Consider the following 23,216-nt stretch of genomic DNA (forward strand, 5'->3'; position numbering starts at 1 on the left):
TGTCCTAAATCGGATTACTGTTTGAATTGGGTGGTTGTTAAGAATGATCTGTAATAATATGTATCGGGCTAATATGTTTTTTAAATGTGGTTGTTTTGCTAAGTGCTATTATGTGGTTGTTGTATGGTTATTTATGTTACCAGTATTAAAGACAAAATTTCCTTTCTGTGCCAAGCAGACTGGACAATAAAGTTTAAACAAACAAACAAACAAAAGAATAGCAATATATGAATGCAATGTTAATTCACAGTTAGTCTAATGCAGTATGATTACAGGGGATCTTTTTTTATTTCTGAAGTTGATTTATAAACTAATTACTAATTTCGAGAGGAGCACATGCTTGTGATTGAACACAACTGGTCGTTCATTCCACAGTTCAGGATTCGATTTATAACTCACTATAAATACCCTAATTTCCATATCACAGCAATCTTCGTTTTTAAGAATCCCCCCTTCCACTCCTCTCCTTTCCTAGATGGGCGGCATGGTGGCCCAGTGGTTAGCACTGTTGCCTCACATCAAGAATGCACTGGTTTTAGTTCTCATCAAGCCAGCTGACGTTTCTGTGCAAAGTTTACATGTTCTCCCCTTGTTCACGTGGAATCCCCTGGGTCCCCCGGTTTCCTCCCACCACCCAAAAACTTACAATTTAAGTTGACTAATCCAAATCGGCACCATAGACATGCTCCTAGTAAGTAGTTATCTCTTAAAAGCATTCACTACTGCATGCTACTACAGCAGGCGAGTTCTCGAGATCTACCTAAGCTCAAACTCCCCTCTCACCCTAAAACGGGAGGGAGCCCCGGGCTAAAGGATTTTATGAGCTCAGGGCTCTCTCCTGGGACAGCATGCCAAACACGCTCTATCAATCATCAGTTAAGTGTGAACTCTATTTATTTATTTATTTATTCATTAATGAGCATTTGTTCGTTCATTCGAATAAACCTGATTTCTGGTTTCCACAAATATATATATTAATATATATATATATATAATATATATATATTATATAATATATATGTATATTGATATCTGAAGGATCACAGATATGAATTATACAATTATACAAAATATATTTAAAAAAATGGGCAACACGGTGGCTCAGTGGTTAACACTGTCGCCTCACAGCAAGAAGTTTCCCCCACAGTCAAAAGACATGCGCTTTAGGTGAATTGAATAAACTAAATTGGTGTATGAGTGTGTTTCCCAGTACTGGAAGGGCAGCCGCTGTGTAATATGCTGGATAAGTTGGCGGTTCATTCCACTGTGGCAACCCCTGATAAATACAGGGATTAAGCCAAAGGAAAATTAATGATTGAATATCAAAACACCCAACAAAAAAAAAATTGTAAATGAATGTTTTTCACATTATATCTGTTGATATTGATCTGAAACTTTAAATAGCTACTGTGGAAATATTGTTTTTATATAATTTCTTAGTAATACTATTTATTATCAATCCCAGAAGAGAAATGACATCTGTATTTATCTGCAGTGTATGGCCAGAGGGAGATGAAGAGAGAGAAAGATTCTTAAAGAGCAAAATTCTGGCAATCTTTTTTTGGCACACAGAAAAGGTTAACCAAAGAGAACAAGACAGCTGTGAGGAAGAAAAGATGGTGTGAGGCCAGTGTCTAGACAGAAAAAAAAGATCACAGCTGAAGGAAAGGTTAAACAAAGGAAAAAGACACATCTATGTAATCTGTGGATTAGTTCACATTTATCCTGTAAATAGTATTGGGAAAAGTTGCTATTAAAAGTTATGTATTGCAATAAGTGTAGTGTAAGTTATTTCTAAAATGTAATATATCATGGATTACTTGTTATGTTATATAAAAGCAATCCCTTATCCTTTACAATATTAGTCTAGAATTGTAATGCAGTGCACCAGGATAATTTTTGAGTTACTTTGACTAAAAACTACAGAAGTAAAACTTAGTGGCAAAATATATCAATTTTTGTAATAAAAATATATTTTAAAAAACAGACTAGAACAAAAACGCGTTATATATTTGGCAGCCAAAGATATTATTCTGACATCAATAGGACTATTTTGTTTATTTAACAAATAGATAAATAATGTTATAGTTGATTTAATGCATCATTGTTAAAATTATTAATTTCATTCTTTAAAAAAATAAGCCAACATATGCTCTTGAAGGGGTCATTACTGTAAAAAAAAAAGGGGTCTTACTGTATGCTTTTTTTTATTAACTAAATTTTAGACAAAATTGTTTTGCAATTTGCGCATTAAAGGTTCAAGACACCCTGGAGTACTTTTTTTTTTTTTTGAGGTTTTAACTGATTTATGTGTGTTGAGCATCAAGTTAGACAAATTTAGTACCTGTTAGCTTTAATTGTGGGGAAAACTGGATAACTTTGAGCTTTTGTCAGCTAATCTTCTGTTTAAAATATTTTTTGCGGTAGGATCAAAATCGGTGACGTAATGCAAATCTGCTAGTGGAGTGATGACGGTTTCTCATTATTATTCATAGAGGAGTTTTCTTATCCTACCTCCATGAGAAGCCCCTGCTGCTTAATTATTCATGAGAGCACATGCTTTCCAGAGGCAAGGCAAACCTGCCAAGCTGTGAAACCCAATGACTGGGTGAGACAGCATAAGCACACATACAGTATGTGTTTGTTTCCATGATCCACGAGGTTTGTTGCATGTTTTTCCCTGCGATTCTGTCAGGGCCGATATAGCTAAGCTGTTGGTTTGAAGCAAGCATTTTTGTCGGGAGAGCTGTACGAGAGTTTGGAGAATGGCGAACTTTGTCTTTTATCAGTTGAGTTCGTTACCATTCAGACTCATTGCCTATGTCCGTGCTGCTTTGTTCGCCTATTTTTAAAATCCTCCAGATTACTGGCAAGGCTAATGGTTGAAATAGATAGGGGACTTGCTGCACTGCTACCCACTCTGTCTGCATTCAGACCCGGGGATTGAGGAGGAGAGAAGTCCTAATCCCAAATGATGTTTAGCAGAGCAAGGAAATTTTCACAGTATGTCTGATTATATATTTTTTTCTTCTGGAGAAAGTCTTATTCGTTGTAATTCGGCTAAAATAAAAGCAGTTTTTAATTTTATAAAAACCATTTAAACCTCAAAATTATTAGCCCTTTCAAGCTAACTTTTTTTCGATAGTCTACAGAACAAACCACTGTTATACAATAACTTGCCTAATTACCCCAACCTGCCTAGTTAACCTAATTAACCTAGTTAAGCCTTTAAATGTCACATTAAGCTGTATAGAAGTGTCTTGAAACACATCTAGTCAAATATTATTTACTGTCATAATGGCAAAGATAAGATGACTCTGTAATTAGAAATGAGTTATTAAAACTATTATGTTTAGAAATGTGATGAAAAAATCTTCTCTCTATTAAACAGAAATTGGCAGGAAAAAAACAGACAAGGGGGGCTAATAATTCTGACTTTAACTGTATATGAAATTACAAATACCAGCTGTAGCAGAACATTAAATCACTGTTTATTTCTTTGCATTTTAACTTTGTAAACTATGTGCTGAGTAAAATATTTCTGAAAATTAATGTGTTACGGAACTGCTTTGCTTTTAAAAAAAATTTTAGTTATTGCATTACATTTCTAATGCATTCCCACCAACATTAAATTACTTTTTTAATTTGGGCTGAGCTTTCTACTTTGTAATGTACACTTCTAACATTTAAAAAATATAAGGCCATTTTGCACCAAAAGTGAAATGTTAATTGATCTGGATTCATAAAAAGAAAATTCAACACTCTTCATCAATGAATATTTTGCAAAAGCATTTCCGTTTTTATTCATTTTAAGGTGATACTGACTACTAATACAAAATATGTTTTGATATATCAGCTAGAATTGCTGTAAGCATCATCTCTACATGTATTGTGCACAACACATCTGCACTTACAATTGCTTTCTTTCAACATCAGGACAGGAGAGCTGTCAGTTGACACATAAAAAAACAAAGTAAATTTATTACTTTTTTGAAAAAAAAGTAACTCATGTTTTTATATGAGAAAAGACTGCATTACTTTATTAGTTACTTTAAAAACGTCACTAATTACTGATTACATAACTCCCATTACTTGGAATGTATTACCCCAACGTTGCCTGTAAAATGTCCATCTGGTGACAGAAATTTTACTACTAGGCATCTGGAAGATATGGTCAACTAGAGATGAAACCTGCAGCATTGCCCCCTTAAGAACACTTAAACACTCACAGAATTTTACTAATGTCTTCCAGGACCCAACGACTCTTGTTAAACTTACTGTGAGGGGGAAGAAACTCTGAAGGTCTTCAACAGACAGCGAGACGTCAGAGCTGTTGACAGCGTACTAACACAATGTGCTGAGGCATATTGAAAAAAGAAAAGATCCTCCATAATAGAGAGAGAGGATGAACGACAGGCTAGTTTCATGCCCTGACCCATATCCCATAATGCCGAGCACAGATGGAGTTTGACAGAGGCAGACCTGAGGTTGTCGTCCCTTTTTTTTATGTCTACAACAGTCACCAAGGCCACAGAGAAAGATTGGCAGTTAGTGTTTGTAGGGCGACAAGACGTCACATGTAAACACGAACTGAGGCGGATGTATAACTTGATGATGAGATGGTAATGAGTGCTGTTTAAGGGCTCAGGGTGTCTGATGATCTTTGGACAATCGTTAATTACTTCTGAACCAGTTCAAAAAGTTGGTAAAGTTGGTGCTGCTGTCATCATTCGTTTTTAATGCTAAATCTACACTGTTAAGAATATACGGTAGAATCTACAGTAAATCAATTACAGCAAAAATACTGCATTTACATTTACAGTGCCATTTGTTTAAACGTACATGTAAAGCGTCTGCTAAATGACTAAATGTAAATGTAAATGTACTTACAGTATTGCATATCTGTACTGTAAAATATACAGCAATTTTTAAAATTTAAATTCTTAAAGGTTTTAATATGTTGATTATTATTGACTCATATCATATTTGCATCAAATTACCAAAAAAAAAAAAACAACTAGTCAACTCTTAAGCAAGGTTTTACTAATGCAGCGTCTTTGAGCTGGACAGTAAATTTGACATTGTTCTCTTTTCTGGCTGCTTTCAGTCTAAAACTATATATATATATATATATATATATATATATATATATATATATATATATATATATATATATATATATATATATATATTTTTTTTTTTTTAGACTGAAAGAAATAGGCTGAAAAAATCTTCTGTCTGTTAAACAGAATGTATAAAATATGGTGTATGAAATGTGGGGGTATGTAATGTTTTAGTTTATTATATATATATATATATATATATATATATATATATATATATATATATATATATATATATATATATATATATATATATATATTTTTTTTTTTTTTTTAGCTAGCAGTGTTGATACTATATAAAAATAATAGCTTGACTATGGCTTACTACTTTTGTTTGCAATGATTTGCAGCTTAAGAAGCCATTTTTTTTTTTTACATTTGTATTATTTATTTTCATTTATTTTTATATGCTTTGCTGCCACCCACTATACAGTACCTGTGACTTAAACTGAATCTGCTTGCACACTTTGACATAATGTTTAATGTAAAGTGAAAGCATAATGACATAATGTTTAACAAAAAGACATAAAGCGAAAGCATATTAAAGCTAAAATTTAAAAACATCACTGGTAGCTCTTTAGAACAAGGGTCCATAGATTAATGTTATTTAATCTATTTACTAACATTAGCTACGTATAAATAGTCTTGTAAAGCATTTTTTAATCATGATTCAACATTTACTAATGCAATATTAAAATCCAAAGTTGCGCTTGTTAACATTAGTTAATGAAAAGTGAGTTAACATGAACTAACATTTGATTACTTGAATAATAATGAATAATTACAGTAATGAATGTATTGCTAACTGTTCATGTTAGTAAACACATTAACTAATGGATTATTATTTTAAAGTGTTACCAAATCAATCCGCAATACTCACTAACATGTTCTCCATTTTTCTGTCTTTCAACAATGTCAGCTGATGCTTGTCCTTATCTATGTAAGATTTTGGGTTCAGATGAGGTCTGCATCGCCCTGTCCGAGGTTGTCACGACATAAGGAGGGGGCTTCTCAAATCTGTACCGCTCCCATAGAGACACTTTGCCCCGGGCCATTTGTCAATACCGCTAAAGTCAACATGTCGCTCAAGACGTTTCTCACCAACCATCCCGTCGGTCAACATGCCACACCAAAATAGACACACTCTCATCCGCAGCACAAAAGCCATTTGAATGAGCCGCCCCGGTGTCACACAAAACGCACATGCCTCAAGCTAACATCCCACTTCTGGAAACCCTGGCTAAGGTGTAAAGAGATTTCTCCGTTTCTCTTTAATGTGTCTCACTGATTCTGAAAGCTCATTTTACTGGGGTCAGTAATTTCAGGAGGTTTCTGCTGAAATTGTCAAATGTTTTTTGGGGGGAGGAGGGGTATTGGGGTGTACTAAAAAGCAATCCTCATTCTTCATAAGGTGCTGAAAGAAGAAATATTGAGAGTCATTCATCATTAATTTCCTATACAGCAAGTTTCTGAATGTCCATGCTGATGTTTAAAATCTTTATCTCTTGGATTTCGCAGTGCTGTTCAACTTGATTCCTGTGGGCTTGAGGATAGTCGCCATCCAGAGCACCAAGACTGGACTCTATATAGGCATGAACAGCGAGGGCTACCTCTACACATCAGTAAGTCTACAACACATCATGTTCATAAACTTCAACGGGTTACAAATCTTTCCTGAGCTGTGTCAGAGACAGACTCATCTAAATCTCTGAGAACCAGGAGTTAAAAATGCTTTTAATGCATTTATTGATATTTTTAAAAAGTAATACAGGAGCTGTAATGAGTACAAGTTGATGGAAAATAGGGATAGGAAATTATTCAAAATTAAAACTGAAATGTGAGTGAAGGCTGCGACTGTCATTCACATTTTATCAAGGTAGCACGGTTCTGTGATCTGTACTATATCTCCTCTAAAGGCCAGAGGGCACTTTCATGAAAACTGCAAATACATAATGAAGAAGAAACACAGAAAATTACCAATTCAGTATGACTTATAATCACACCACTACAGAATCATCTCACTGAAGGATTTATTTCAAACACTCGACTGAAGTTATGATGTGAGTTTGGAGTAAATCTTGTTATTAAATGTGTTCTTTAATTTGCAGCATTTACTACACAGAGCCATAAAAGCTACGAAAGCTGCAGTCGTTATTGCCGGACAGTATCTTAATGTCAATATCATCTGAATAAATCGATTTCGGTTTTAAATATTTTGCATAGTCAGTGTGCTACGACTCTGTGTAGTAAATGCTACTTTGCGCTGGTGGTCAGAAGCGCTCCCCCTCAGCACAGTGGAGATTTCTTCAGTTATATCGTTTGGGATGCGGTAACACGCAGTCAGATATTTAATCGAACAGATCAGCCACTTTTGACGCTCATAAACAATCATAAAGCCCTTGTGCAGCAGGAATTAGGAGGTTGGCTGAAGGTGCGCAGCTGTCATGCAGTGAAGGGTTTGCGTCTTTAATAAACTATGTCAGTTTGCGTTCACTGAACAGTAAGAATGATTAATAAATCCATATTAAACCATCCCTTAAAAGTCACGTCTCACTTTCAGTTTCGTGCTTTGGTGCGGTTTGCACTCACACACAAGCGTACCGCGCCAAAGCCCAAGTGAACTGCGTTCAGGCACACCTCTTTCAACTGGACCAGGGCTGGCCAAGTGAACCATGCCTGAGCCTGATTCAGAGCACTCACACTTCTCAAACAAACCGGGAAACGGGCCTGGGCACGGTTCGGATAGCATAGTGTGAGTAGGTGCTTAGTTTATTTAATTCACCTATAGCGCATATCTTTGGACTGTGAGGGAAACCGGATTACCTGGAGGAAACCCACGCCAACACTGGGAGAACATGCAAACTCCACACAGAAATGCCAACTGACCCAGCTGGGACTCGAACTAGCAAACATCTTGCTGTGAAGCAACAGTGCTAACCACTAAGCCACCGTGATGCACAAAGTTTTTTTTTTTTTTCTCAAATCTTACCCATTCTGTGAAAATTTAATTTACTCTCAAAAGTTTTACATTCCCTTTAGAAACCCCTCTGAAACTTTGTTTTTGGTTGCAAAATGTTTTGTCCCCTGAGAAAAATTGCATTAGCTTGCAAGGTTTGTTTGCTTAGGGAAAAAAAACTTTTGCATTCCCCCAAAAAACAATGTGTTCCACAGACATATTTCTAATGGTCCAATGGTTTGCAAAATGTTTGCTTATACCCAAGAATCTGTATCCCTCAGAAACTACACTCACCGCAACCCTTTTTCTTTCTCCAAACTTTGCATTGCTTGTGAAACTTTTGTGATAGAAATATATTTAAGTAGCTTTGTGATCAAGTTTTTCAGAGAAACACAACACTGTTGCAAAAGAATGTTTTTTGGGGGTAACATAATAGTTTTGCTGGAAACCAGTGTTATTTTTGTCAAAGAAAATGGCTTGACAAACAGAAACTTGACAGGTCTTTTTTCTCTTTCAGTTCTTTTTTAATCACCAATGTCTCCTTAAGGGCTTTGTACAAAATATAGAATCTACACAAGAATTTTAGTAAAAAGTTTAATTGAAAAATGAACAGGAAACATGCTTTATGACCAGCATATGCCACAGTTGTGTCCTGTCTGTCATTAGCAAGTGCATCGCATTACTTTTTCATTAATTTACAAGTAATAAAGTTTATTGTACCTATGTGGGTTCTCAGTTTCACTTGTCCTTGAACACATTTGGCCAAATCTCATTTTATTAAATGTGAAGTGCTGTGCAAAAGCTAAACTATAAGACTGAACTGACTTTGACTACAGTAGACGGCAAATGCTAGACTAACACTTATAAAACATTCATAAAACATTAGCATTTACAGACACAGAGTTCCTCGAGTACAGAAAATGCTGTAATAATCACTACTTCTTTTTTACCCTTGCATTGCAAACAAGCAGAGAAAGTACAAACTTAAAATTATTAACAAGCTCTTCTAAATACTTTACATAAGGTAATTTTATTTTGTAAAATCCATAAACAAACATAAAGTGTAATCAACAGCACGGATTTATGAAACAAACAAAATAAAAAGAGATACAAAATTGTGTCCAAAAATATGAAAATGATTTTGTTGAACGACAAAATAAATGTATTATCTTTCAAGTATTTTAATTGGTGCCTTAAAAAAATATTAGAATCTTAAATATTTACATTCATACATCCTGAGACGTAAGATTTACATATTTTTCATGATGCATCAAAGACAGGAGCTTCTTTGTTTTTTTGTTTTTTTTTACACACTGTTTTATGTAGTTTGATTAAGCACAAGATGCTACTAATCAGGCAACGCCATACACTTGTCCTCAGACAGTGTGTGTGTGCGTGTGTGCGTGCGTGTGTGTGCGTGTGTGTGCGTGTGCGTGCGTGTGCGTGCGTGTGTGTGCGTGTGTGTGTGTGTGTGTGTGTGTGTGTGTGTGTGTGTGCGTGTGTGTGCGTGTGTGTGCGTGTGTGTGTGTGTGTGTGTGTGTGTGTGTGTGTGTGTGTGAATACTGCTAGCCTCAGTTTTCTGAGACACACTCCATTAGTCTGGCCTATTTCTCTCTACCAGTTAAACTGCTGTGAGTAAGACATGCTTCTGCAAGAGATGCATTGCTTTGCCATGTAGAGAAATGGTTCTTCTCTCTGCTGTCTCTATCCACCCTATCTTATTTGGAGAAAAAAAAAAGTCCTCTTTGAAAAAAGGTTGCGATGAGTCTGAAAAAAGTATACAGGCCTAGAAAACATAAAATGCACTTAAGGTCCTTAAATCAGAATAAATTTTTGGGGTTGGGGTCCACACAAAGTTGGGGTCCACACAATTCTTTCATGTTGTCCCAAGCAGGCATGGGACAATAACCGTTTTCAAGGTATACCACAGTTTGGAAAAGTCAAGGTTTTAATACTGCCAAAATTTTGTGCTATACCATTCCTACGTATGTAGGTATCTATACACAATATGTGTAAGATTTTTTATTTGCATTTTTCAAGTTTTTTAGGACAACAGTATCTCCAGCAGAAAAGATATCCAAAGATGATGTTTTAAAATGTAATAAAATCTGTGTTTTCGAAACTAATGAAGACAACAGAAGCCAAAGATTGATTTGAATCATTTAGCCTGACATGTTTACTGCTCCAAAATATTTTAAATGTTTCTCAAAATAAAATACAGTGTGTTCAAAGGAGGAAAAAGAGACATTTTACCCAGACATTTAAAAAGAATATATTTTAGAGCAGTGATCACAATACCGTCAAACCCTGCCATTTTTATCCAAGGTTATCATACCGTCAGAATCCTATATCAGCCCATAGTCCCAACACAAATTGATTAAGTTAGCTTATTTTTTTACAAATTTAAGTTGATTGAACATAAAACAATTAAGTTATCCTCCAAAAAAATCCCAAGAATTCAACTCAAAATAAATAAGTTAAATATTTTTGAGCTCCAAAACAGTGACAATATTCACATAAAAAGGATATTAAAAAACTTTTTCTGCCATCTGATACTTACATTTCTTATCAAATATTTTGACCAATCAACTGATCTCTAGTATCTGACATGTCCTGCCTTCTTCAACACTCTGAAACAATTATTTTTGCTGCTTGTTCTAGCAACTTTAAAGTAAATAAGTTGAAGTTTTTTGGGGGGAAACTAAAATTGTTTTATGTTCAATCCACTTAAATTTGTAAAAATTATTACGTTTACTAAATTGATTTATGTTGAGATTACATTAAGGAATTGTGTCGAACCCAGCAGTTTTTACAGTGCACTGTAACAATGCAGGGTTCTACACAATTCATTCAGGTTTATGCTCATGTTACATAAGTAGTTTGAACAAGCAGCAAAATAGTTTTTTTGAGTGAAGAAGCTATTGCTATATGCCTTAACTCAACAGAGTTATGATAAAAATGAAATGCTATTGGCTGCTTAAAGGGGGAGGAGCTACTATATGCCCCGCCCCTTTAAAGCACTTCCTTTAAAAATGTGTTACCTGCATTGCTGAAATCCAAAAATTCAAACCTTTTTGTTGATTATCCTACAATGAAATTTGTGCTTTATTTCTTTTATTTGTTTTGCATAATCCAGTCTTTCTCATTTACATATTCTTATGTGCATCACAAGTATCCAGATAATATTTCTACACTGTAAAACACTCAACTTTATCAAATGAAATGAGTTAGCTGAATTTACTGAAGGTTAATTCTACTCATTTGAAAAGAGTTTTGAACTCAGTGTTGAAGGTAATGAATTAATTAAATACCTCATTACTTAAACTTAAATGAAGTTCACTGTACTCATTTAGATTAGTTAACTCAGATGGTTTGTTGCAATCGGTTTCCTCAAATGGTTTGAGTTGTCTTAACTTATTGGGTTTTGAAGTATACTCAGTTGGTTTGAGTCCTCTTTGTTTATTGGGTTTTACTGTGCTTAAATTGCTTTGTTTACTCCCATGGATTAAGTCCACAGTACTCATTAGGATTGGTTTTTAAACTTAAATGGTTTGTTGTAATCGGTTTCCTCAAACAGTTTGAGTTACCTTAACATTTTTGTTTTTACAGTGTATAAAAACCCAGTGCAAAAATGGTACTTCATTCCACTGTGGCGACACCTGATGAATAAAAGGACAAACCAAGGGAAAATCAATTGATGAATGTGCAAAAAAATATTTATATGCAGATTTTTAAAATGACTTTTGTTGTAGCAATTAAAAAGCCGTCATAAATCAGATGGCATCATATTAGTTATATAATAAAACTCAGTCGTGAACTCAATATGTGACTTTATTTTTTTTTACAATTCTTCTCCTACAATTTGATAAAGGAAACAAATGGCCTTTCTGTCTGTTTTTATCTGCTAGTGCAAGGAGAGCATCTGTAGAGAACGAGTCTCCTCATGGGAAGAAAGTCGACCCATTTTCCACAGAGGGAAATGACCATCCCTGAAAAAAGAGAGAAAATCCCTATTCTAGAAAACCTCATGCAGAGCGACCTCTTTTTCTTTTCTCTCATCTCTGCCTTAGTCTCAAACTCGAATCTCTCTACCTGTGTCCTAACTTTCACTCCAAAGTTTCATCTTTTTTTAGCATGATATTTTAGAACAAAGTGACTAGCGGGAAGCCAGTGAAGCATGCAACAAAAAGCAACTCAAACAAACACACACAACACAAAACTGGAGACAACTTGCTCCTGAGCTCCAAAATATCCCAAAACATACTGTTGACTTTTAAAATGTTTCGTGAGAAACAACCCACAGTATACAAAGATAAACAAGTTATTTTCCATGGACTGATGTAAAGGGCATCTAAATCTTCATATTTTCCGAGTATGCACTAGCTTAAATTAGTTGAGAAACAAACTTTGTAACCTTTAAAGAAAAGTATGTTCTCTATAGGGGTCGGCATGGTGGCTCAGTGGGTAACACTGTCGCCTCACAGCAAGGTCGCTGGTTCGAGTCTCTGTTGGGCCAGTTGGCATTTCTGTGTGGAGATAGCATGTTCTCCCGTGTTGGTGTGGGTTTTCTCCAGGTGCTCCAGTTTCCCCCAGTCCAAAGACATGCGTTAGGTGAATTAAATAAACTAAATTGGTCGTAGTGTATGTGTGTTATAAGGGACTGAGCTGAAGTAAAATGTATGAATTAATGAATGTTCTCTTTAGCATAAATGTAAATGAGGATATCCATACTGTGTCTGCCATGGTGTCGGTTGCTTTGCATTAGCAGGGTGTCCATGGATCTTTACAAAGTCTTAAATTCCATTGTGTAAAAATAAGACTTTAATTAGTATTAAATCCGTGTTTCAAAGGTCTTAAAATTACAATCAAACCAACCTAGTAAAAAAGAATTTGTTTCCGTTTTGAAATCTACCTAAAATCTCTTCATTGGTCTATTACAAAGCTGCAAGAAATAGCCAGAAGCCAATAAAATACACGCTCATGTTATGCTGCATAATAGATTATGAGAGCTGCTTCAACCCGTGTCATGACCAGTGTTGGGTGTTGTGTATGTATATACATATACGCACCCATAACCCAAAGTGTCCCCTTCAAATCACGTGTACAGAACCTGTTTGGGAAACAGCATCTATGTATCACTATGGAGCTCATCTGATAGTCACGCAGCGCTACATGAACTGTTTTGGGGATTGTATAGGTGCGGCAACGGAGCCTGTAATAAAAAGAAATGAAATCTAGCCGTTTTTATATTTATTTTAATGTGTTTTCATGCCTAAGTAAAATGAAAGCACTGAACAGGGGCCAGCTGGTCTTTCAGTGGTATGGGTTGTGTATAGAGAGGATCGGCTCTTTGATGTTTAATGCCACCCTTCAAAGAAAGATTACAAATACAGTAGAAATATGGGAAAATAGCTTTAAGGGATGATAGCAGGATAAAATTGTAAAGTACGGGAATCCCGTGAAAAAAACAAGAGGGTTGACAGGTATGGCCTTATTATTAAAAAAAAAATGTCCCAATGGAGAGATTACTTTGTGGCTAGTGTTGTTTGGCAATGTTAATTTAAGTCCACGTGTAATCTCAAAAGGTCCCACAACTGGAGAGCACCTTAAGTTTGCAACTTAACAGTTTGTGTATGTTTGTTTGAACAATTGTACGGTTTTCGACAGCTAACTACCGAACTATATTGTTAATAAAGAACTACAGTTGGCTAACAGTGGCTAACACTAAATGTGGCTAACAGTGTAGTTGAAAATTGCATTCCAGGATTGCAAGTTAAGTTGACAGTATGCAAATAGATGCTTTGAAAATAAGTTTTGAAGCTTTTTACATGCATATGTTTTGACAGATATCACTTTTTATGACACATCAGACAGTGGGATAATGAGTGTGCTAGGCTGAGTCTTGTAGACACTTAGTGAGAAAGTGATTGTAACCTTAGAGTCCTCAGAGCTGGAATAGAAGATGCAAGTGTGTGTGTGTGTGTGTGTATGTGTGTGTGTGTGTGTGTGTGTGTGTGTATGTGTGTGTGTGTGCGTGTGTGTGTGTTGCATAACAGGATTCGTTCACGCTCTGTCACAAACGCACCTCTTTGTGCATGTGTTGTAGGATCAGATGGCCCTGAACACATGGCCTCCCTCTGTCACACACACCTGCCCTAAACTCAGAGCCTATCAATAATTCATGTTTTCCAGTGGCTGACACACTCGAACAAGGCCCTCCATGGGGACTAAATCACTCACACACACCTACAGCCTCTTCTCTCTCTTCTTCATGCTCGTTCACCTTCTACTACCTCAGTCATTTTATCATCTTGCTTTCCCGGAGTACTCTCGTTCTCCTTGTACAATCTTTATAGCCCAGGTCACTCCAATTTGTTTCTGTAAAAGTACCATTGAATTGTTTTCAGGAACTATATTTTCTAAAGATGCACATGCGTGTGGAAAAAGTCACCATTTGTGGTCTGTTCTGAGTCACTCATTTGATTTGATATATGCTAGTAAGTCTCTAGACATAGTGGTGTGTGTGTGCTGCAGTTTATAAGACATTAGCACAAAGCCAAACTTTAATTACCCCAAATGGAAAGCATATTTATCCTCTTTGAACCCACCAAGCAATTTAAAGTTTAAAAGATGTCTAATAGACATCTATACATGACATCTAAAACCAGGCTAAATTTGGGCTGTCAGACAAAATCTAATAAACATCTAGCAATAGTTCAAAAATATACTAGTAATCAAATAGACTAGACAGACTTCACATGTGCAGTAATTGATTATTCGATGACTATAAAAATAGACCATGTCTATTTTTTATTTGGATGTCTGTTTTTTTTTTTTTAAAGACGTCTTTTTTTAAACGCAAAAAAAATGCTTGCTGGGAATGATTTATCACTTACATACAGTATTGTGGGTCATTCACTATCTAGAAACTTTTTAGAGTGGGCAACAGACATAATTTTGGATGTTATAGTGGTCTAAGGATGCAAATTATGTCATTGTTTTGGAGCACATTATCCATCATAGATATAGATATATCTAATAGAGTTATAGATAACCTTTACACTAAAAAATATTGATACTAACACCCCAAAAAAATTGGTTTTAGATTTCAGCGGAACTAAAAGTGTTACTATGTGGCTGCCATCATGTTTGTTTTTGTTGTTTTGTTTGGATGTAGGCAACACAGTAGCTCACAGCAAGAAGGTCGCTGGTTTTAGTCCTGGCTGGGTCAGTTGGCATTTTTGTGCAGAGTTTGCTTGTACTCCTCATGTTCGTGTGGGTTTTCGGGTTGTCTGGTTTCCCCCACAGCCCAAAGATATGCACTTTAGGTGAATTAAATAAACTAAATTGTCCATAAAATACAGTATTTGTCTAAATGAGTGTGTATGGATGTTCCCCAGTCCTGGGTTGCAGCTGGAAGGGCATCCACTGTGTAAAACATATGTTCGATAAATTGGTGGTTCTTTCTGCTGTGGCGACTCCTGATATAAAGGAATAAAGGAACTAAACTGAATGAATGACAGTGTTTGTTTTTTTTACAATTCATAGCCATACCTAGATAGTTGCCAAGGTGTTTTGAATGTTCTCGCATGTTATTATGCAGACACAAGAAAGTGCTGGGCAGTTGCTACAGTGCTAGCTCGTTCTATAGTTTTCTTAATGATGCACGTGTCTTTTTGCTATGCATTTGCCAAACCAACAGATTCTTACCAATGAAAGGTTTTACCCTTTCTGTTAGAAATTACATCTTGGTGATTTTTAGAATAAGGGGCTGAGCAGTTAATGTCACAATGGAGAGGTTAATGTGCCTTCTCTGCACACACACACACACACACACACAGTGCTGGGCCAATAAACTGTATTATATTAAAACAAAATCTGTCAATAACAATGATAAGCGCTGGACTTTTTCGCTCTATATTTATCCAAGAGCCAATCACACAGCAACGAGAATCTAAAAGTGTGTTAATATAAGAGATGTAACAAGTTTTTGCCACCGAAAATTTATCAGCCGAAAATATGTTATATGGACCCTGTAATTTTTGTGGCTTCAGTTATTGTTGGGGTACTCTTAAATCTGGAAGCATTAACAACTTATATTGAAACATATATCGTCATCTTTCAAGTTGAAAAATAATTATGGATATTGCATTTTTTGTCATATCACCCAGCCCTACACACATACTGTATATTTATACACACATCTATTGCTCGATCTATTGTTCTAGTTCTCAATGTTTTATTATGTTGCTTAAGTGTTCTGGGTAATTGCTACACTCTAAAGAATGCTGGGTTGTAATCAGTGGTGAAAAGAGTACTTGAAAATCATACTCAAGTAAAAGTACCATTACTTGCCAAAAAAAACTGTTGCGCAAATAGAGTAAAAGTATCTGTTGTAAACATTACTCAACGTACAGTATGAGTAAAAACGTAGTCTTTTAAAATATATTCAAAAACTAATGAGTTGTGAGTATTACAATGTTAAAGGATGATGCATTTACATGCAATTTGCGCAGGGATGTGTAAACATAACATTCTGTAGTGCATTTAGTCAGCTTCCTATGTTCGTTCATTCATTTCTTCCATTGTTTATTCTGTTCTTTTTTTCCATTTGTTCCCTCATTCATTTGTTCATTTGTTTCTTCAATCCTTAATTAGTTTGCTCATTCAATCGGTACTTCATTCTTTTGTTCCCTCCTTCGTTTGGTCCATTGTTTTTTCATTCATTCCTCAGTTTGTTTAGTGCTATCTTAAATCCATCATTCAGTTGTTCAGTCCTTCCTTTCTTCATTAGTCCCGTCTTTCTTTTTATTCTTTGTTGGCCCTTCATTCAGTTTTTCATTGGTTCTATTTAGAGATTGTTTAAGGCCGTTTAGCGATTTCGGTCGTCATGCAGTCAGCATCCTTCATTTTCTCGTCAGCAATATGCAGTCTATAAACAATCTCTGCAGTCTCTGAGTCATTGCATGTAAAGATTTTTTAAAATCTTTTTGGACACTTTTAATGCTTTGAAAAGGATAGCTGCATTTATTAAACACCCATGTCTTTGGGTTGTTCAGTATGATCCGATTTACTTCCTTTGTGAGATTTGATAGGACAGATTTTCTACTTAAGCCAATCACCATAGACAAGAATAAAATAAAGTTGTGACTACAAGTTGAAGGAAAGGAGTAAAAGTACCAATAAAACACTTAAAATTTACTCAAGGGAAAGTAAAAGTACACATTTGTAAAACTACTTAGTAAATCACGATTCCTGAGAGAAATTCCTGGGTGGAATTCTGTTTTCCGGGAGACAGAACAATAAGGGAAATGGGCGGAAGATGGGTCTGAAATACGGGAGACTCCCGTGAGTGTTGGCAGGTATGGTTTGCAGGGTGAGAGGGGTTTGAGCTCAGGGAGATCTCGAGAACTCCTCTGCTGTTTAAAGGTAGTGAGCAATTACGGATTGTTATGAATATAACTGAATGAATTAGTTATGATATAATTACTTACTATAGGAGCTTGTCTATAGTGCTGATTTAGATTAGTAAATTAACTTAAGTTGAATATTTTGGATGGTGGGAGGAAACTGGGGGACCCAAGGGAAACCCACGCAAGCACAGGAAGAACATGTGAACTACACGGAGAATCGTCGACTGGCTTGGGAAAGACTAGAACCGGTGACGTTCTTGCTCACCAATGGGCCGCTGTGGCACCCATCTAGAAAAAATGGAGGAGTAGGGGAGGAGGGAGCGATTCTTCAAAACAAAAATGACAATGGTATTGAACTTAGGTTATTTATGGTGACCTAGGAATCATTTAATTGGTGAATCATAAATTGGATAATGCGGGACCAGCCGTGAACAATCATAAGCATGTGATCATCATGTTCTCAAAATTAGCTTATAATCAAACTTCACTTGTTGACATTTTACCCAATGTTGGGTTACGACAGCCCAGAGTGTATGGTCCTGCAAGCTGATTGCTTGCTAAAACTCATATTATTTAAAAACTCTCTCATTTAAAACTCTCTCTAATTTACATGAAAACAATTGCTTTCATTACATTAATGCCCCGAGCCCTTATTAATGAAATCCCACCTAGCTCACCTGATTAAATGTGTTGAAATTGTCTCATTAAGGGTGCCCCTCAGAGGTCTTTCCCATGGTCCTCTGCTGTCGGCTGTCTCTTGAATGTGATGCATGATGATATACTGTTGTAATCAGACTGCCATCTCTCTCGTCTGCCAGAATGGTGGCGTTTGAGAGGAATATGAAGAATCTGAATGGTTCATAAGGGATGGAGGGATAGATGGAGAGGAATGGAGGAGAGCGGGCTGACGGGGTGTCTCACAGCAGGAACTAAGGGCTCCATCATCCATAGGAGGGGAATATAAAGAGAAATGGATTGACAAGAGTAGACATGCAGAGCGCAGCCCACGGGCTTGCGCTCATCACTCCGTTTCATTATTTCTTTTATCATCTGTCTTGATCATTCGCTCTCCCAGTTTCTGGCTTTTCATTCTCAACTCTCTGTTCTGCCATCATCCAGGGTTTTGATTCCTTATTTACCTTCCTCTTCTGCCTTTATGGTTCGTTTGTTTCTGAAGTGTGACCAGGTGAGAGTTGTATGTAAAGGTTGAGGTGTTTGGAAAACTCTGTGTCATTGCTGTGTGCTGTGCTACCTGAAGGGGACCACTGGAAATTGTGTTCCGATAAAAATAGTGCTTTGTCTCTATAACCTGACCCATTTTTTAAACTCAACACTCAGTGGAAGCCCTCCTGGGCCACGAACACAAAAAGACAGAGAGAGAGAGGGTGAGAGAGAGAAGGTGGGAATAAAACAGCACACACACATGCATATTTGCACTGATAGAGGTGACCTGACAGAATTGGGGCAGATTTTGTTGAACTGACCAGTTTTTTTAATGATGAAGTTTTTAAAGCTATGTGGAATCGAGGTTTAAACCATTAAATATGGTGAATGTAGCTGTGTTTCCATCACCCTGTGTTAATGCGCATTTTAAATCAAGTATCACCTGAGAAACGAGTAATGGACATGTCAAATTTGGAAATAAAAAAATCCTTTAATTCGCAAAAAAAGGTTTTAGGAGATAGAATTGAATTAAGTAGAATTAACTCTGACAAGAGGCAAACATTACACCCACAAGGTTCCATTATGCTTGATTTGTTTACTATTGGTTACTGGGTTACTAAAGAGCCCCTATTATGGGTTTTTGAAAATTACCTTCCATTCAGTGTGTAATACAGTACTAAGTGAATGAAAACATCCAGCTGAGGTTTAAATCTGAAAGTGCACCGTTTAAAAATCTTCAACAAAATAGTTGACTCGGAGTCGAATAAATTTAAACGTTTTAGGTTCGGATCTTTTGCTTGAATGCGTCGACATTGATATGATACATCACCAAATATGAAGTGTTGGTTTTGGTAGATTCAGCTGTGGGAAATAAAGCCAACTTAGTGCTGTGTCTGATCATTTTTTCAAATTTTTTGATACAATAACCAGTGCAACGGGGAATATGACGGCCGTTTGCTTGGAAGGAGCAGCAGAGACTATTATGGGACTTTGTCAGAGTTTGACAGGGACTTTGTCAGTAACTGTTACAGTGCATATGGACCAGTTTCTTCTTCCTCCATATAATAACATGAAAGTGTAATTAAAACTGTTGCCTTGTTTTGCATAGTTTGCAAATTATGTATTTAATTTTGTGTTGTCTCACAGCAGGAACTAAGGGCTACATCATCCATAGGAGAGCAATATTCTCTCAGGTTGAATCTGTATGGGTTATTCACATATTGCGTCCAAAACTACGTTGAAAATGGCGTGTGCTTCATCCGTTACCAATTTAACTGCGTTTCTGAACTTGTGATCCTCTACAATTTGTCTTTGCAATGCCCACCATCAGCTGTTCCTCATGTGCGCAACACAGTCAATTTTTAAATTAGTTTGCCACTGTGTGGATTAATATTGAATGCGAGTCATTGTTTTTACCTGGGGTAAGGGTTAAGAATAGAGTATATGCTGGTGTTTAACTGCATTGGTAACTTCATACTCATGTGTGTTACTTCATAGCTGTAGTGGGCGTTTCTCTCTGTGTTGCACTGAACCCAGTTGACCAATCACAACAGACTGAGTAATCAGGACCAATCACAGCATATTAGCCTCACGCAAAGGAGAGGTTTTGGAAACAAAAACCTCACTAAGTCACTAAGTAAATCATATGGGAGTCGTTGGGATAATTAGATAAAAATAAATGCATATTATAAGACAATGAAAGTGTTTGTTTACCTTTGCATGCATATCAGACTGTTGTTGGAGACCCCCAAAACCAAAATATGACCTTTTATATTGCAAAATATGGGCTTGTTTGAAAACCCATTTGATTAGACACATTTGAAGCTTAGGTTCTTTTCAGTTTTCATTTTCCTTTCCTCAGTTTAGTTCAGTTCAGTGTGGTTTCATTTTCACTGCTGAAAGTCCAAACACTGAAGAGCAAATCCACTGATGCGCAGCTCCACAAGTCCCAAACCAAGCAAGCCAGTGGTGACAGCGGCGAGGAACAAAACTTCACCAATTGACAAAAGTGAAGGGAAAAAAAACCTAAATAGAAACCAGGCTCAGTTGGGCACGACCAGTTCTCCTCTGGCCAAAGTTCTTGTGAAGAGCTGCAATCTAGGCGCTGGAGGCTGGAGAATGCTGGACTGCAATGTAATAAAGAAATGCTGCTAAATGTTCTCATATATGTGTGTACATGTGATGGTGTTTCATTCATTGAAAACTCAAGAAGAGCTTATTTAGTGTGAAGGAGTCAGAGCAGTTAAGGAATTCTTTAGACACACACACACACACACATACATACACAAACAAAACAACTCAATGAGATGCTTTTCCAACACATGTATTGAATTGGAATGGGGCAACGTTGTAACTTTAACAAAAAAAGGATATGTTCGAGATCTTCTTTGATGTATTGAAGATTCTTACATTATCTTTCATAATGGTTTCAGGTTCCCCGGTGTGAAGGTGCATTATTGTGTACAATACATGCTGATGTAAAGTGTTAATAGTGTTGTCTGCTGCATAACTTTGTGCATCTTTGATGTGTTGTCTGCTGCATCACATGCACACCATTGGAAATGGTTTCTGTAAGCATGACTGGACACAGATAATAAACCAAGTACTTGAAGAAGACTAGCCGCAGACTCAAGGGAGTGTATGTCAGTATATATGTGAATGTGTACAGTGTGTGTTTTGCTGTGCCCTGTAGTTCTGGCAGGATTATTACTCATTTCAAATAGAGGGTGATTCTGCTTCTGGCCCTCAGCACCCTGGCGCTGACACTCACACACCTTGATCCGAGCCTGAGGTCCCAACACACCCACGCTGATGAAATAATTAGTCTAACTGCTGATCCCGAAAGATTCTAGCTGACCTTAGACCACCTAGCCTTGCACAAACATGAACGTACTCTTCCTTCTTGTTTCTTCTTGTACACACCTGCACTCTCTTCGTCTCCTCACACACACTTGTGACCTTGACCTCCATGTTTAAAATCAGCTTGATTGGTCCTCATTTGAGTCAGCAATCTTTTCCCTCTTTTTTAAGTAAATTGGCTACCATAAAATCAAAAATGTGTGAATGAATGAGAATAAATGAGAATAAATGAGAAAGTGCGAGAGTGAGTGAGTGAATTAGTGAATGGATGAGTGAATAGTAGAGTGAATGAGTAAATTAATCCATGAGTAATCGAAGGCATGAGTGAGTGACTAAGTGAAAGAATGACAAAGTGAGTGAGTGAATGAATAAGAATTAATGAGAGAGTGAGTGAGTGAGTGAGTGAGTGAGTGAGTGAGTGAGTGAGTGAGTGAGTGAGTGAGTGAGTGAGTGAGTAAATCAATGCTCGAGTGAGTGACAAAGTGAAAGAATAAGTGAGTGAGAATGAGTGAGTACCTAAGTACATGAATGAATGAGTGAATGACTAAGAGAAAGAATCAGTGAGTGAGTGAGTGAGTGAGCTGAGTGGGTAAATGCATCAATGAGTGACTAAATGAAATAATGTGAAAGTGAGTGAGTAAATGAATGTATGAGTGAGAAAATAAATGCATTAGTGTGTGACTAAATGTAAAAAATAAGAGAGTGAGTAAATAAATGCATGGGTGGGTGACAAAGTGAAAGAATAAGTCAGTGAGTGAGAATGAGTAAGTAGATGAGTACATGAATGAATGGGCGACTAAGTGAAAGAATGAGTGAATGAATGTAAATGTGTGAATGTGTGTGAGTAGGTAAATGAATTTGAGTAAGTGACAGTAAAAGTAATTAAGTGAGTGAGTGAGTAGCTGAGTACATGAGTGAGTGAGTGAGTGAGTGAGTGAGTGAGTGAGTGAGTGAGTGAGTGAGTGAGTGAGTGAGAATGAGTACATGAATGGATGAGTGAGTGATCTAGTGAAGCTATGAGAAATGAATGAACGAGTGAGGGGATAAATGAGAAAATTAGGTAAGGAAAGATTGAGAAAGTGGCTGAGTAGGTGAGTTAATGCCTGCTAAATGCTGAATGTAAATGTCTGAATTAGTGAATGATTGATTGAGTGAATGAGTGAGTGAATGATAGAGAAAGGATGAGTAAGCTAGTCAATGTGTAAGCAAGCGACGCCTAATGATATGCTGAAGGAGAAAAGAACAAAGGAGCCTGTCTTGAGGGGGCTTGTTGTGTTATTTTGTCTTGGAAATTCCCCAAACGCTCAGCTGGCTCTGGCCAAGGAGAGAGGCAGAGGACGAGCGCGCCGCTACAGCTGTTCTGAGGTCAGCAGTGCAGGGACGAGCAGGTGTTCTGCCAAGGAAACCCACCTCTCTTGCTGACCTGGGGTCAGTCTGTTGTCTGTCTTGTAATAGTCTCCATGAGAGCTGTAGAGCACAGGTGCTGTTCTCAGACCTGTGCTTAAGGGAAGTGTATCATGTCTGGTTAAAGCAAGAAAACATGGCCTGCTTTATTTTTAGTGCTGTCAAATACAAGGTGTTATTGCTGGCCTCTGCAATTACAATCTCATTAGATCTCGTTACAGTATAACATCGTGTTTTTGCTCTTTGAAAGGATTTGCAATTAATTTGACTAATCATTCTGGAGCGAGATACACCTTG

The 23,216-nt window shown here is 36.7% G+C and overlaps 1 protein-coding gene across 12 annotated transcripts in view; it reads left to right on the top strand.

Annotated features, from left to right (window-relative positions):
• fgf11a (fibroblast growth factor 11a) overlaps positions 1-23,216 on the top strand; it is a 182,128-nt gene that overhangs the window by 142,151 nt on the left and 16,761 nt on the right. For 11 of the 12 annotated variants that reach the window (XM_087259266.1, XM_087259267.1, XM_087259270.1 and 8 more), the window contains 1 exon segment: positions 6,642-6,745. In XM_087259266.1, the coding sequence (XP_087115392.1) occupies positions 6,642-6,745 (104 nt within the window). 12 annotated transcript variants of the gene reach the window in all.

This window comes from Danio rerio, chromosome 7 (genome assembly GCF_052040795.2).
Source record: "Danio rerio strain M-AB ecotype USA chromosome 7, GRCz13ab, whole genome shotgun sequence".
NCBI lineage: Eukaryota > Metazoa > Chordata > Actinopteri > Cypriniformes > Danionidae > Danio > Danio rerio.